This window comes from Artemia franciscana, chromosome 14, assembly GCF_032884065.1.
Source record: "Artemia franciscana chromosome 14, ASM3288406v1, whole genome shotgun sequence".
Classification (NCBI taxonomy): Eukaryota; Metazoa; Arthropoda; class Branchiopoda; order Anostraca; family Artemiidae; genus Artemia; species Artemia franciscana.
Genome location: NC_088876.1, coordinates 15492887 through 15509198, shown reverse-complemented (window position 1 = coordinate 15509198; position 16312 = coordinate 15492887). Strand labels below are relative to the sequence as shown.

The 16312-nt window shown below is 35.3% G+C and overlaps 1 protein-coding gene across 1 annotated transcript in view; it reads left to right on the top strand.

Annotated features, from left to right (window-relative positions):
• The window catches only part of LOC136035377 (transforming growth factor-beta receptor-associated protein 1-like), a 52950-nt gene extending 37013 nt beyond the window's left edge, over positions 1 to 15937 (top strand). Inside the window, exons 4-5 of the mRNA XM_065717142.1 lie at positions 4773 to 4961; positions 12932 to 15937. Coding sequence (XP_065573214.1) covers positions 4773 to 4961; positions 12932 to 15070 — 2328 coding nt within the window. The 3' untranslated portion in view covers positions 15071 to 15937. The remainder of the gene's footprint in view (positions 1 to 4772; positions 4962 to 12931) is intronic.
• Positions 15938 to 16312: the final 375 nt, after the last annotated feature.

Sequence of the window (16312 nt, the reverse complement as noted above, 5' to 3'; positions counted from 1 at the left end):
AAATGTAATCAAAAGATCGCAATAGACTTGACATTGTGAAAAGGGGTGATCTTCTACTATCATTAACATCAATAGAACCGAATATAAATAAAATCGCCGAGAAGAATCAACCACAGGGATCTCATTGAATAAACATGCCTTTTCCTTTTTTTTAATCACACACTTAATTTCAACTCCTTTTTTATCCAGTTTACATAATGTTGAGGTAAATTAAACTGCCTGAGGAGCTCTATTCTCCATGAGCTTGTGTTACTTGCCCATGGAAGAAACATTATAATATTGTAGTTATTATCACAATAATAGTAATAATAATAATAATAATCATTATTATTATAGTAGAATATTTTATTTGTATTAAATTAGTTTTCATTTAAAAGTAAAGCTTAATCGTATACTATTTCTTTGATAATTAAAACCTTAAAATTTATATTAGTGAAGAATAGAAAATTGTTCTTATGTCCAATAGCTATGGAGGGGTCCACCAAGATAAAAAGAAGGGAAAAGGGGTCCATGGGTAAAGAAAGGTTGAGAACCACTGCTCTACGTATACAATGGACGAGTTGCCTAGCTTACAGCCTTTTTCCTAAGGGCTGTGGAGGGGGATGACATACCCAAAGACATAATTACTAGGTCTTTTAACTATGCTGAATAAAATAGCTGTCTCAAAATTTTGATTGGGTGTGTTTTGGGAAATGATGGGCGTAGGGAGAGGGGCTGGTTCTCCAATCAAATCCTTAAAAGAGGCTCTAGATACAAATCTCAATTTCAATAAAAGCATCATATGCCTCTTGGGCATAAGTTAGAACCCTTCCCTCCAACTCTGGGGGTAGTGTCAACCCTGGAGGTATCGTTATATGATCTTTGGAGTATTTTGAACAAAATAGCTATATCAAAATTTCGATTGGATGCATTTGGGGAAAAGAGGGCGTGAGGGAGGTGCAAGCAGCCTTTTGATCACTTTTTACGCTTAAATAGGAAGTAGAACATCCAATCTCCAACCAACTGAGCCTCTTCCAAAGTTTGTACGAGTACCCCTTCCATAAAAACCTTATATGCCTTGGGGTATAACTTACAACCTCTGTCCCCAGGCCATGGGGGTGTTGTCAAACTCGAAGGCTAGTTGTATAATCTTTGGACTATTTTGAACAAAATGGCCATCTCAAGACTTTCATCGGATGCTTTTGGGGAAAAGAGCACGGAAAGGGGCTATTTTCCCTATGGTCACTTTTGTCTCTTAAAAAGGACACTAGAACTTCTTATTTCCAAACGAATCAGCTCCCTTCGAAGTTTATACGACCACCTCTTCCATAAACACCTTTAATGTTTATAATGGGCAACTAGCATAACTTGTCACCCTTGCCCTAAGGGCTGTGGGGCCATCCCCAGAGACATAATTACTTTACCTTTCAAGTATGCTAAACACAGTGACTATCTTAAAATTTGGATAGTATGTTTTTCTGGGGAATGAAGAGCTTAGGAGTTTGGAGGCTGGTTGCCCTCCAATCACTTTTGACTCTCAAAAAGGGCACTAGAACTTTCAGTTCCGAATCGAATGAGCTCCTCTTGAATTTTTTGTGACCACTACTTCAATACGAATAGCCTTGGTCAGAAAAAAATAACTCATTGCTCTTACTTGGTGCCCACTTCGCTCTTTACCTTGGCAGAACTATTACGCTGCCTTTGATAAATCCGTATGATAAATCAGTCTTCGACGTCCCTCCCAATGCACCCTGAAAGTTCTAACTTATTGCCCTCATTCCTTCCAAGTTATTGCTGACACGCTCATTTGACAACCAGCATGCGCAGAGTGTGTTTTGGTTTTATTCGACATCCCTCTCAGAATTTCCTTAAAGATTTACCTTAATCCACTAACCCTTTTTTGGAGATCAAGAATCAAAAGTACTCCCTTTCCCCATTAAAAAACCTTATATTTTGACAGTGGGCAAAGTCTACTTGACCTTTAGACTATAGTCAACAAGATGGCTATTTAAAAATTTTGGTCGAATGTCAATCGGGGGAAGGTAGCTAAAAGGGCATGGAAGAACGGCCTCTGAACCCGAGACTTTTCCCGAAATTTCACGCTAATATCCTTAGCCTTTATGGACAGATACAGAATGAAACATTCCCCATTTTAATAGTGATAAATCCTTCATGTAACAATGGGTCAATTGCATGATTTACAGTCCTTACACCGGGCTGTGAGGGGGGGGGGGAGGCATGGCATTCCCGGAGACATTGATATTAGACCTTTTTACTATTTTGAACAAAATGATTTTTTTTCGGTAATCTCATCAGTGTTGAGGGAGAGGAACATTTAAAGAGGGCAGAGGGGGTCTTGTTGCCCTCCACTCATCCTCCAACATCCCCCTCAACACGCCCTGAAAGTTTCAACTTAACACCCTCAGCCGTTCCATAGATATTGCTGATGCTCCCTTGTGACAGCCAGCATGCACCTAGTGTGTTTTGATTGTTTCGACATTCCCTCTCAACATTTCCTCAAAATTTTACCTTTATGCCCTGGTCCTTTTTGGAGACCCATGGTCAAACGTGCCTTCTTTTCCCAATACAAACTTTATGCCGTATATTATCAACGGGCAACTTATATAGCTTGGAGGCCTTGTCTTGGGCCTGTGGGTGGGGGGGGGGTGTTTCAATCGCCTAGGTGTAGTTATTTGCCTTTGGGTTATTTTGAATAAACTGGCTACTTCAAAATTTTTGTTTAATTTCATTGCTCTTTCCAATAGACAAAGCTAGAGGATTGTCTAAGATAGTATTTATTATTGTGAAATTTACGTAATTTTTTCGGTGTGGAATTTTCATTGGAGGGAGGGGGAGATTTTCCATGGAGAAAATTTTCTAAGGGAATTTTTTTCACGGGAAAAAAGTTTTTTTGGGGAATTTTCCAGAGAAAACTTTTACACAGGAGGGAAGGTATTTCCTGGCATTATTTAAACAAAAATCAGAAATAAAATTTAAAAAATGTTTTTTTCAGCTGAAAGTAAGGAGCAAAATTAAAACTTAAAATGAAATAGAAATGGTTCCGTATATGAGAGGGCTGCCTCTTCTTCACTCCTTGTTCTTTACGCGGAAGTTATATTTTTGTGTCAATTCCTTAAGAACAACTCCCGAAATACAAGGGTAGATAAATTTGAATGATAGGTATTTTGAGGAACTCTAAGGCTTTACCATAAAGAGCAAGGGGTTAGGAAGGGGCAGCCCTCTTCATATAATAAATTATTTCTGTTTTTTTAAGTTTTTAATATTACTTCTTACTTTCAGTTGAAAAAACTTTTTTCTTATTTCTAAACACGAGTCTTTGAAAAATTCCTGGATATTTCTTTCTACCTAGTGATTTGTATGTTATATTTAACAATAGCTATCTATTCTCTGTTGCTGAGTTGCGAGGCAAGGACCCCACGCCATGTGCAAATTATCGTTCCATTTAATCTTGTTCTTTAAGTAAGTTGCTTGAACATTTATTACTACCAGAAATTGAGTCGAGATGTGATTTTACGCCTTTTCATTATCAGTTTGGTTTTCGGAAAAGTTTCGGTTGCTCCCATGCACATCATGTTTTAAGCCAGCTCATGAAAGATGTCGTAAAAATGAAAATGTCTTTATACTGTCTTACCGTTGACATTTCTGGGGCTTTCGACAATATTGTGCACTCTCAGGCTCTATGGTCCCTTGCGTCTTCAGGTGTTAAGCCTTCTGTACTATGTTTATTGTCTTCTTGGTATTCAAAGTCTATTTAGTTAGTCTATTAGTAAAAATAATAAGGGAGTTTGGCGAGGTGCCGTATTGTCTCCTAGTATATTTAAATATGTGCTTGCATCGTGCCGGCGTCCCCTTAAAAGTTCTGTTTTTTACGGTAATATTGGTTTGAATTATGTTGCACATGTAAATGACTTTCTACTTGTTGCCCAGAGTCGCCGTGGATTGCTTTCCAATTTTACTATATTAACCAATGAACTATCTAAGATTGGACTGTCAGTTAATACGTCTAAATGCGAGTTTGTTTGTTTTAATAGCCTTTATGCGGTCGCTCCACTCGTTGCTGGGACTGCAGTTCTACCATGTTCTTCTTTAGTTAGTTCACTTGGTCTGTGTTTCGGTCCAACACTTTCCACTACCTGTCCATCCCTAGTGAATCAAGCCGTGAAAAATCTACGCGTCGCTTACGGGAAAATATCCCCAAACAAAAGCCGTTACAACTGCAACGGTTTGTACATGACTTATAATGCTTATTGCGCCCCCTATGCTTTTGTTTTTATCAGGCCTGGCTCATCTGTTTCGTAAGAAAGATCGCCAGACTCCACGTGCGGCTTATTTCAGATATTGCAAATTCCTCCTCCGGCTTCCTAGATGGCACTGAAACAGAAGTCATTGCTCGATTTGGTTTAATAGAAGTGTCTTCTCGGATTCGGTCTTCCAGTGATGATTTATGTAAAAAGACAACTTTGTCAACTTTATTCATGTTTATGACCCTCTGTAGCCTTTTTTCCATATTGATACTGGTTAATTAGCTCATGTTGTCTTTGTTAGTTTCATTTTTTTTCGCTGTTTATCGTTTTCTTTTTTGTTTATTTATAATATTCCGTACTCTGTTTTTTCTCATACTTTTACGGGTAATAAAGTTCATTTTACTGAATTTTAAGTTACTCGGTTTGAGTGACTTGAATCCTATTTATCCTTTGACTTTTTACTCTGTCTAAATAAATTCAGCCCAAGATGAACTCCTAGGAGTGATTAATTTCTTCTTCTTTTTGCAGAAAAAGCCAATTGAGAACCTAATCGTTTCATCAGCGTTAGAAAGGTGTTTGGTGCTATGTGATCAAACTTTGTTAGTTCTCAATTCAAATACTTTGCAGACTGTCTCGTCGAATCAATCAAGACTCAAAGGTGTTAGCTTGTTCTGTTTGAATGAAAATCCTAAAAGCAATGATCCATTTGAGTTGGAGGTGAGTATTGTGGATTTTCGTTGTAGTAGTTCAGGGTGACATCTGGATCAATTGATGGATCGATATTCACACTTTCAATTTTGTATATTAGCCTACGCAACTATTTTTTTTCTCTGATATAATTTTTTTCATAAAGCTTATAAGCAAAACTATAATTACTGAGCATGTCATATAGCATGTTCTGTGTTATAAAAACCTGAGCAGTGCTGCCTACTCCTAGGTGCCGATTGAAGGGTGGGATGGAAGGGAAGTGGGGCTGTGCTTCCCTCCTAGACTATGAAAATACCTTTTTATGACATGTTCATTGGAAAAAGCCTTTTTTGCATTTTCATTCAAAAAATTGGCAAAAGTGACAAATTCTCTCTTGAGGGGAGTGTTGAACTAAATCATAGCATGTTATGTGTATATGCGTTGTCAAAAGGGCGCAACTCAGGAATGACTGAGTATACTAATTTGGAATTTTTAGGAAATGATAAGGGAGATGATCAATTGACCAAAAAGGCAATATTTGCTGGCTACTACCACCTGGCTACTACAACGACTGCTGCTTTTACTGCTACCACAAGTACTATTACTGTTACCACTACTACCATTAAAATTACCATTTCTGTAGTGAATTCTATTAAGGCTAAGGATATTGAAAAAAAAATTGAGAAAACAGTGAAAAAAAAAATATTGCTGCTACGGGGATATCAGCAATATTTTTGAGACGGCCTATCATATCAAGAGAAAACTTCAGGGACATCATGAGTGGTATGTTCATTTAACCAAAAGGCAAAATGTTGCTGTTATTACTGCTATTTAAAAATTTGACAGAATATTGAGGGGTAATTTTAATTAAATCAGAACACACCACGTGCATGCAGATTGTCAAAATGGTCTATCTCAAGAATTGATTTTGGAATTAAGTAAAAATTTTTGGAGAATGCTTAAAGGGGAAGAACAATTGACAGAAAGGTAATATATGCTTGTCATTACTAGCACTAATGCCATTGCTACTTTTTCTTATGCTACTACTGCTACTAAACTACTCCAACTACCACTTCAATTGCAAAAACTTGTAAGGATTAAAGTATTAAGTGAAAAGGGCGTCAAAGGGGTGTCAAAAGCGAACATCAACAATATTTTTGGAGTGGCTTAACTTGTCAAGATGTAACTTCCAGGGTATCATAAAAGAGATGTTCAACTGACCAAAAGGCTAACATTGCAACTACTTTTACTACCACCGAAACTACTGTGATAATAGTACTAGTAAGGTTAAGTCTATGAAGGTAAAATTTCAGAGAATATTGACGATAAATTCGAACTAACAAAAGACACCTTGTGCATGTAGATTGTCAAAATAGTGTATCTTAAGAATTTATTTGTGTATTAAGTTTGCAACTCTCAGAGAATACTTAACAGAGAAGATCAGTTGACCGCAAAACTACTGGTTCCATTACTACTATTACTATTGCCCCAACTACTATTTGTAAAGTTAAGAGCAATAAGATGAAAATTTCAAGAAGTGTATGAAATGCACAGGTTATCAAAACAACAAATCGACAATATCATAGCAATGGCTAATTATGATAACAATAAGCAATGGCTAAACCTGCCATGTATATGCAGGTTGTCAAAAGGGTACATCAGCAATATCTTAGGAACAGTTTTGTGTGTGAAATTAAACAACTCTTTTTGTGGGATTTGTTGAACAAACGAAAAGACTATATTTGCATCATAATACTACTGCTACTACTCCTACAACTACTACTATGACTATTATTATTTTTCTGCTATTATTACAACGGCTACTAAAGCTAAGACTACTACTATTAACTCCACTTCTACTGCTACTACTATGACTACTGGTGCTACTACTACTAATAATAAGCATCAGGGTACTATGACGAGAATTTTGGGCAATGTTGTAACTGTATTGCAATAAATCGAAACACACTATTTCCACATAGGTTGTCAAGAGGAGGTATCAGCAATGCTTCAGGACCAATTGATGGTATTAAGTTAAAAGTGGTACAAACTTATTAAAAAGTGGTATTAAAATTAAAAAAAGGATGTCGAAAAAAAGGTGCTGTGTCCATGCTGCTACTACTACTAATACAACCATTGCTACTGCACAAGCTAAGGGTATTAAGGTGAAGTCTTCAAGGAATATTTAGATGAATGCTAAACTAAATCAAAACCAAGCATAATCATCTAGAATTCTAGATCGTCAATATGGGTGACAAAGCAATATCACAATAACGGCTTAGATTTTTAAGTTAGACCTTTCAGGGTAAGTTTTGACAGATTTTGAACTAGCCAGAAGACACTATGTGTATGCTTTTGATACTACTTCTACGGTTTCTGTAAGCAATGACGCTAAGGGCATTAAGTTGAACCGTTTAGGAAGAGTTTCAATTAAATTAAAGAACTATACGCATGCAAGTATTAAAAGGGCATATCAGCAATATCATCGCAGCGCTGCTCTATCATAGCTAGTATTGTCACTGACATTTTAAAGGAGCTAATGTTATTGGAAATTAAAAGTTCTAGTACCCTTTCAAGAGTCAAAAGCGATTGGAGGGAATCAGTCCTCCTCTCTAGCTCATAATTTTCCAAAAACCTCCAATCAAAATTTAAGATAGCTATATTGTTCTGCATAGCTGAACGACCTTGTAACTTCGTCTCTAGGGCTATTACGTAGGTCAACCCCAAACAGTTATGTAATTTGCCCATTATGTTTAAAAACTAAATATTGCCTTAAGATTAAATCAAAAGCACCGTGTGTATGCTGATTGCCAATAAGACATCTCAGCAGTATCTTTGGAACGACTGAGAGTATTATCTTTAAACTTTCAGGGCCAGAACATAATTTGCACTTTATTGAAAAAAATTGTTTTTAATATTTTCACTACTATAACTTTAAGAAATCAAATATTATTAACATTTTAAGGAACAGATATCAGCATATGTACATTAAGCTTACAATGCATATTCATTAGTATTTTTTTCAGTAAAGTGCAAATTATGTTCTGGCCTTAGGAAGGCTTAGGGGTTTTGAGCTCTACTCATGTTCTGCTCATTTTGAGTTTGAATCTGTTATTTATTGTAAGTTATGTTCGTTTTGGGTTTTACTTAATTATTGATGCTGATTTATGGTAGTTTTACGCTTGGTAGATTATTTTATTTTATTTTTGCTCATTTTTGGTTTAATTGAGTTCTTTACCTTTCTTTGAAAGACTTTTTTAATTATTTTTTTTTAATTAATTTAAATATAAGATACAGTGGAAAATAATAAAAACAACTGCTTGTCATTTTGTTATTCCATTAGAGCAGTTGATCAATATCTTTGCTGGGAAGTGATTTTTGTCTTTCACTGTCTTTCACTAATCAACTTAGTCATTGAAAATATCTTCTGGGAGTAAATGTAGGTTTTAGGCGCTGTAACAAATATCTTGATAACTTTTTATTGCTATTTCCGAGAGCCCATCTTTTCAATCATCTGTGGGGATTGGCTGATATCTTAGAACTACAGTCTCCACATTAAAGTCTAGCTATTTGAATTGTTATTCTTTTAAAAAAAAGTGTTTCAGAAAGCAATAAGCAGAACCAATTTAAAACATTTCCGTCGCAATCTTTATGCTTGAGAAAAATAAATGAAGATAAGTTATATAATAAAATATGAAACTTTAAACAGAGCCCTGTTGCATAAATGAAGTTTAAAATATTAGCTGCTCTAATATTGTATTCAGTGTCTAAATATTGGCTGATTGATTTCTTAGAGCTATGAGCCCCATATAATAGTTTAAAATGTGCGTGTGTGCCCTCATAAGGTTTTTAGAAGAGCTTATATTTCAGGGAGTTAAACAAACTTAAAAACAAAGAGAAATAATACACGGCTGTAGACCAGGAAAGTCTTTTTTATCCTTCTTCTTTTATTGTTGTTCCTTGCATGCTCCAAAACGGTCTTCATAAATGGAGAAAATAAAAAACAAGTTCAAGCTAAACTTAAAAAAAAAATTAAACTGAACCTAGAGCTCATAGGAGGTTTGGAGCTCAACTGGAATATCCAAAAGGCTACTATACTTGAAAAAAAAAGCATAGTTAATGTAGCCAAACTAAATGGACTTTCAAACAGTTCGTGGTAACGAACTGTAGTAAGGAGCGATCCGGCTCAATAGTAAAAGAATTGCATTTAAGCTCCTATCTACAAAAATGTGGAATTTTACATTTTTTGCCACATAACGGATCACTGATGCGTGTTTATGTGTCTGTTTTTTTTGTTGTTTTTATTCCCAGGGATTATTGTATCGACCCAGTGGTCTCAGAACGCCGTTTGAGGGCTCATTCTAACGGAAATGAATAGGTCTAGTGCCCCTTTTAAGTGACCAAAAAAACTGGAGGGCACCTAGGCCCCCTTTCACGCTCAATTTTTTCCCGAAGTCACCGGATCAAAATTCTGAGATAGCCATTTTATTCAGCATAGTCGAAAAACTTAATAACTATGTCTTTGGGGACGACTTACTCCCCCACTGTCCCCATGAGAGGGACTGCAAGCTACAAACTTTGACCAGTGTCTACACATAGTAATGGTTATTGGGAAGTGTACAGACGCTTTTAGGGGGAGTTTTTAGTTGGGAGGAAGGGCTATGCAGGGAAAACTTTCCATATAGGAATTTGTCGTAGGGAAAAAAATTCCGTGAAGGGGGTGCAGAATTTTTTAACATTTTTATAAAGAACAATAGAAATATAAGTATGAAAAAGTTTTTTCAACTGAAATTAAAAAGCAGCATTAAAACTTAAAACGAACAGAATTTATTACGCATATGAGTTGTTCACTTCCTCTTAATACCTCGCTCTTTACGTTAAAATAATCTTATTAATTTCAACTATTTATTCTACGGCCTTTGTGATTCAGGGGTCATTCTTAAGGAATTGGGAAAAAATTTAAGCTTCAGTGTAAAGAGCGAGGTATTGACGAAGGGGTGAACCCCCTCATTTATGTAATAAAAACATACGAATATAGAAGCTCGTTACGTAAGCTACGTATATTTTTACTGTTAAAAGTGTTAGTAAAAAATTAAAGTTCTAGTTACCTTTTTATTTAACCAAAAAATTGGAGGGTAACTAGGCCTACTCCCCTGCTCCCTTTTTCTCAAAGTTGTCCGATCAAAACTATGAAAAAGCCATTTAGCCATAAAAATAAATTAATATGCAAATTTCGTTTTAATCATTTATGTTCGGAGAGCCAAAATAAAAACATGCATTAATTCAAAAACGTTCAGAAATTAAACAAAAAAATAAGCTTTTTTTAACTGAAAGTAAGGAGCGAAATTAAAACTTAAAACGAACAGAAATTTATCCGTGTATGAAAGAGGCTGTTCCCTCCTCAACGCCCCGCTCTTCACGCTAAAGTTTTTTTTTACTGTTTTAAAAAGTAGAGTTGAGAGAAAGAGTCAAACTTTAACGTAAAGAAGACTTTAGCGTTAACACAGAAGACATGTTCTTTTCACCTGTTTTGCGAACCTTAAAAGCTACTGATAGGGTATCAGTGCCGGATATAATTCTTTTCTTGCACCATCAATACTGTAAATATTACAATTTTTGTTTAGAGTGAAAGTTGATAGTATTTTCTCGGGAAAATAATGATATCTATTTATAAATGTTTTATTTATTAAATAGCTGTTTCTTTCAACTCACTGTTTATTTACACAGCTTTCGAAAGATGCATAATATTATTTATTAAAGATAACTTTACTCTCTCATACTCTCTCAAATATAGCTTAAGGCCTTAGCCTAGCTAAATGATAGTGGGTCAGGTTAATAGAAAAAGAAGTGTAACATTTATGAAATGTATATTGCATAGCGCAATTATAATACATAAGATTTTAATTCAAAACACAAAAATAATATATAATTAGAAATGCCCAAATCGAATATGCATTTTTTTTTATTCAGTGCTTTTTTTGTGAATAAGTAAGCATACAAAGACTTTAGGAATTTTTTTTTGTCTTTTTTGCTTTGTAGTTACAAATCTGATCCTTTTTTTCATATCTCAAATGCGCAAGAAAAAATTTACTTCGCAAGTTAATTCCCAGCGGTTATCAAAACAGGTACTAGCTTACAAATTCGCCTCAAACTTTGCATTTTAATTTCAATGCACAAATTAAAAAGTCGGATTTAGCTTCGCCATAAACAATGTTACAAGAGTCATGAAAGGTATATATCGAAGCTTAGAGAGAACCTATGGAAACTTATACACAAATTACGGAGAACAGATCCCCCCTTGTCTTAGTTCATGTATAAGATGACCAGAAGAGTTCAAAGTCATACCTACCTCTTCTTAGCATTCTTATTACCTCTCTTATCCTTATTATTCTTTTCTTTATTATTTCCCTTGTTATTGTCTCTCCTTTCCTTATAAGACAATTAGAAAAGATCGAATAGTAAACATGAATCGCTTCAAATCTAAGGTAAATGCGGAAAATACAGCGGTGTTCTCTTTAACCATTATTCGTTATGTTCGCCTTGTTCGCTTTAAGGCCTAAGCAAGAAGGATCCTTATTGTTGTTATCCATCAATTAAGATAAGCTACTATATATATTAAGACGCAGTTTCAACTGTAAAAAAGAAAAAAAGAAAACACTTCCATTCGCCTCTTTCTCTGACATTGAATATTTCAAGCGTTAAATACATACTAAACAAAAATATAGGTAAAGCTATAATTATGCTAACGTTGCCTTGGAACATTTAACATTAATTTCGGTTGCTTTAAGTTTGCCACTTTTATTGCAACTGGTGAAACATTAAATAAAACAAAAGTGATTTTGTGTCATTAGGTTCGTATGCTGGAATCTATTCCATGGAGGGGCAGCACGTCGAAACCTCTAAATCAGACGAATTGTAGGAGACATGGGTAAACTCGCAGTGGTACCAACTGTGGGGTAGATTATTAAAAATGCCATTTTACCGTTATTGCCATTAGGAAAAAAAACAGCCCCGCCCATAGATTTTTATAAATACATTTATCGTGTCTTTATTGAAAAGAAAAAGACCGAACGACGTTTACCTCCCAACATTTTCAGGGATTCCTGCCCCCCTGGAAACTCTAAAAATTATTTAAAGGGGGATCTACCTAGGTTGCCTACTTCGCTGGGCACCAGACAACCGTTGAAGCCTCGCCCGTAACATTACTCCATCATCCTAATGCACAAATAAGCACTTAAAGCAAACCAGGAAGGAAAGATGAGAGGCTACTAAAAACGTTAAGTTATGCTTAACGAAACACTGGGGTATTAAAATTTAACTAATTTCTAACATTTAATTAGTTCTTTTTTCGTTTTTTTTATAATTTTGCTTTTTATCTTCTTCCCCCCCCTCTCCGGGTGCATTTGCTCCTTCCTAGATCCAGCTCTGTATGGCATTACTACCCTTGAGGTCAGCCATTAGTATACCTCTTTTGTAGCATTCTCCTACTATATTTGTAAGGCTTTCATTTACCTGTTACCGGAAACGGAGAATTTGAAACTGGACACGTTTTATATGTCTTTTTTTCTTATGCCTCGCAAGGCTGTTGGGTCTATTGTTTATAATGATAAGCTGACGTCATGCAAAGAAGACAGTAAGAAGAATTTGCTTCTTACCTCTTGCTAACAGATTTGAAAATGCGAAAGCTGCTATGTGATCTGCTGTTGAGGCTCCGGGTCAGTTACAAAAACAGTTAAAAATAGTTGTCTATTTTAACCGCAAAAATGGTTCATTTTTCACACTTTACCGTCAAATTTTTCCGTCCAAAACGGATAAAAATAGTCTTTTGTAGATTAGCGTTGGGAGTAAAAATGATCCTGTTGTTTTTTTGGTCTAATCATCGCTATTTCCTACATAGTAGGATTGATTTCTTGCTTTATTTTTCTCCATTGCTGCTAATTATTTTCTTTTAACCAAGCACATACTCTTCTCAGTAGCTGCATATCTGTTTTTATTTTCAGGTCTGTGCTGTGCGAAAAAAGAAGTTTTCCCTTTATATATTTAAAAATGACCAGTTTAATTTGAAGAAAGAATTAAGTCCGACGAATTCTATTCCCACCGCAGTGGCCATGGATGGTAATTTCCTCTGTGCTGGAATGACCACTCACTATGCCATCTACAATACTGAAACGGGTGGAAGTCAAGTTATCTTCGGTAAAGAATCTGGGAAGGAAAATTCGATTGTGAAACGTGTGGGGAATGAAGAGTTTCTTGTGATGGGTCCTGGGAGACTGGGAGTATTTGTCCAGGCATCTGGTGCCTCTGAGCGACCCCCACTACCCTGGCAGGACGACGTCCTCTCAACTTGTTACTCTCACCCTTTTGTCTTAGCTTTAACACCTAAATCTGTTTTAGTTTTTAGCATTACGGACTACCAGCTCAAAGAGAAATTACCTATCTTTAATGGCAAAGGGGTGGGTAATTTTGATGGTATAATTCTTGCATTTTCGAAAAGAGCAGTTTTACAGCTGTCAAGCATTCCTTGGGACAAGCAGGTAAAGGCTTTAATAGATAATGAGCGGTTTGAAGAAGCCATTGATTTTGCAAAAAATTCTTACCATTCTAAACTTAGTAAAGAACAGTTTGACTCTGAGCTGAGAAGAATATTAGTTGAAGTGGCGTTTAAACATTTCATCAACAGCGATTTTGATCGTGCTAAAGATCTATTCATAGAGGGGGCCGCTGATGCACGTGATGTCATCAGTATATTTCCGAATTTAGATATAGCACATAAGTCTTCATTTTCTACTGAAGATCTAAGAAGCGCTCGTCGTGCCTTAGGCAGCTGTGATTTTTTATCTCAAGCGTTAGTTTTTCTTAAAGATTATTTACTACACTTGAAACAACACTGCATAGACTCAGGGGCCAAACAATCAATAGACACGGCTTTGATCTTGGTTTTCGTCCAACTCGATGACTTAACAAGCCTGGTAAAACTATTAAATAATTCAAAATTTGTTGCTGATACCTCCAAGTGTATCCCATTTCTTGAAAGAAAGTCAAAATATGTTTCTGGTTTACTATACTGGAATGCTGGATATGAAAATGAAGCTTTTGACATTTGGATGCAGAATATTTTGGATGAATATACGGATCTGTTATGGCCAGGATTTGAATTTTTAGTTGAAAAATTAAGTTATATCAATGATATGTCTGTATTTTGGAAGAACATTGGCACTTTCTTGAAAAATATGCCGGAAACTGGGCTGTGTATTCTTAAAAGTAGGTGTGAAATCTCTGACCTCATTGAAGCTCCAAAACTATCATTAGAAACAGCTGTTGACTTTCTGCAGCAGTATCCATCTTTACTGCTAGATTTTTTAGAATACGTAGTTTTCGAGAAAAAAAGCCAAACAGAAAAATTTCATACACAGCTTGGGCTTTTGCTGGCTGATACTTTAATAAAAGATGAAAATAATGGAATTGTTAAGGAAAAGTTTTTGAATTTGTTGAAAAATTCGAAAGTCATTAAACATAAAGTGATTCTTGGTCGGATTGAATGCACGACTTTAAATATTGAAAAGGCAATAGTTTATAGTAGACTAAACGACTTTGAAAAGTCATTTAAAATACTAGTCACACAATTAAGTCAACATGATCTGGCAATTAGCCTTTGCATATCCACTGATGATAAAAAATCTAGAGAAAACGCATTGTATGAACTGTTACGCACTTATCTATATACTCAGGCAGATAATGTTATTACCGATCTTTTTGATAAGCATGCTAGAAATCTCCTTAGTCAATACGGGCATGAATTTGATGTATTCAAAGTGCTGGAGATTCTCCCCAGTAATTGGACCTTGAAGGATGTCCAAAATTTATGTGTGTCTGGTGCGAGGTCAGCTTTGTCTGATTCTAAAAAACGAAGTGTAGAAAGAATGTTGTTAGAATATCAAATATTACGAATTAATGACGATTTGGCCAAATTACAAAGTGAACAATTTAATATTGATCGACTCTTTTGTAAAGTTTGTAAAAGACAAATCTTTTCATCAGGTTTTGCAAGATTTCCAAATGGTACTATTTGTCATGTTAGTTGTATGATTCGTAAAAATATTTGTCCTGTGACTGGGGAGGTTTTTTCTTTTAAAAGTTAAATGTCAGTTTTAATTCTCAGAAAAAAAGAAAGTGTTAGATCTAAGAATAAAAAATGGAAAAGAAAATTTATGTATATTAAGAAATGATGCTGTGGAGATGCTTGATGCGTACAATTTTCCGAGAGTAATCCAAGATTGCTACAACTCGTGGCTCTTTGGCCTACAAAAATTTTAGCAGCCCGCGTAAAATAAGAGACAAATTTTCCTATAGTAAATTTGGTTTTCAAAAAAAAAGAATTATTCTTCGTCAGCACCAGTTCAATAAATCTAAAATGTTTAAGTGACAGAGTAGCAATTTATCAATGCTTGGATCAGTACTTTCGAAAGATAGTCCGAGCTAAAGTGGGATCACATCGATTATCAGTTTTAATGACGCTATAATCAAAACTAAGTATGCTCTAGTAAGAACTGAAAATATTTTGTGTTATAACAACAAATTTTCTTACCCTTGATTGAACATTTCTGATTACTGTGAGAGAAATTGGAGGACTGGAAATTTAACCATCTAGATTAGGGAAAGATCACTGCCTTTCTATTTATATAAATTAATGGGTTAAACTTACGCAATTTCCCTGAATTGTTATGTTTGGGAAAAAATATAATCGGTCTTCTGGTTTTGTCTTACGGGTGTCACCTGGACTGTGTTACTACAATTTTCTATTCTTTCGTTTGCTGAGTCTTAATATTAAACTAATTTTCCACCTAAATTGGTTTTAAATGCAACAGAAAATAGCAATGTACATGGAAATATGGATACAATACATGTTTTGACTTATCTACTATGTTATGAAGATGTAAAGTGGAATTCAAGCTGTATCGTTTACATTCAGTATAGATTTAATCGTATTAAAGATTGATAATTCAGAATTTGGAATTTTCGCACTAGGGAAGGAAGTAGAAGATATGATAGACATTTTTCCGAGAATAGATTCAGGAATAGTTTAAGCCACAAAGTATATTGATGGGTTAATACTCTTCATGAACAAAGTGACTTGGGCGCACGGGAAAGAGGGGGCTACTATGAAAGAGGGGCCTGAAAGTGAGAAACTGAAAGAGAATGAACACAAATTTTATTTCTAAGAATGTAGTAATAAATAAGAATGTTGTAATATGTAATAAATAGGAGAGGAAAGGGTGAACCCACAATAAGGCTAGAATAACGTAAAAATGATAGCATAAAATATCGGGAATTATTCGGATGGAGGTCCAAATGGAAGATTTAATCAGTGGAAATGATGGTCG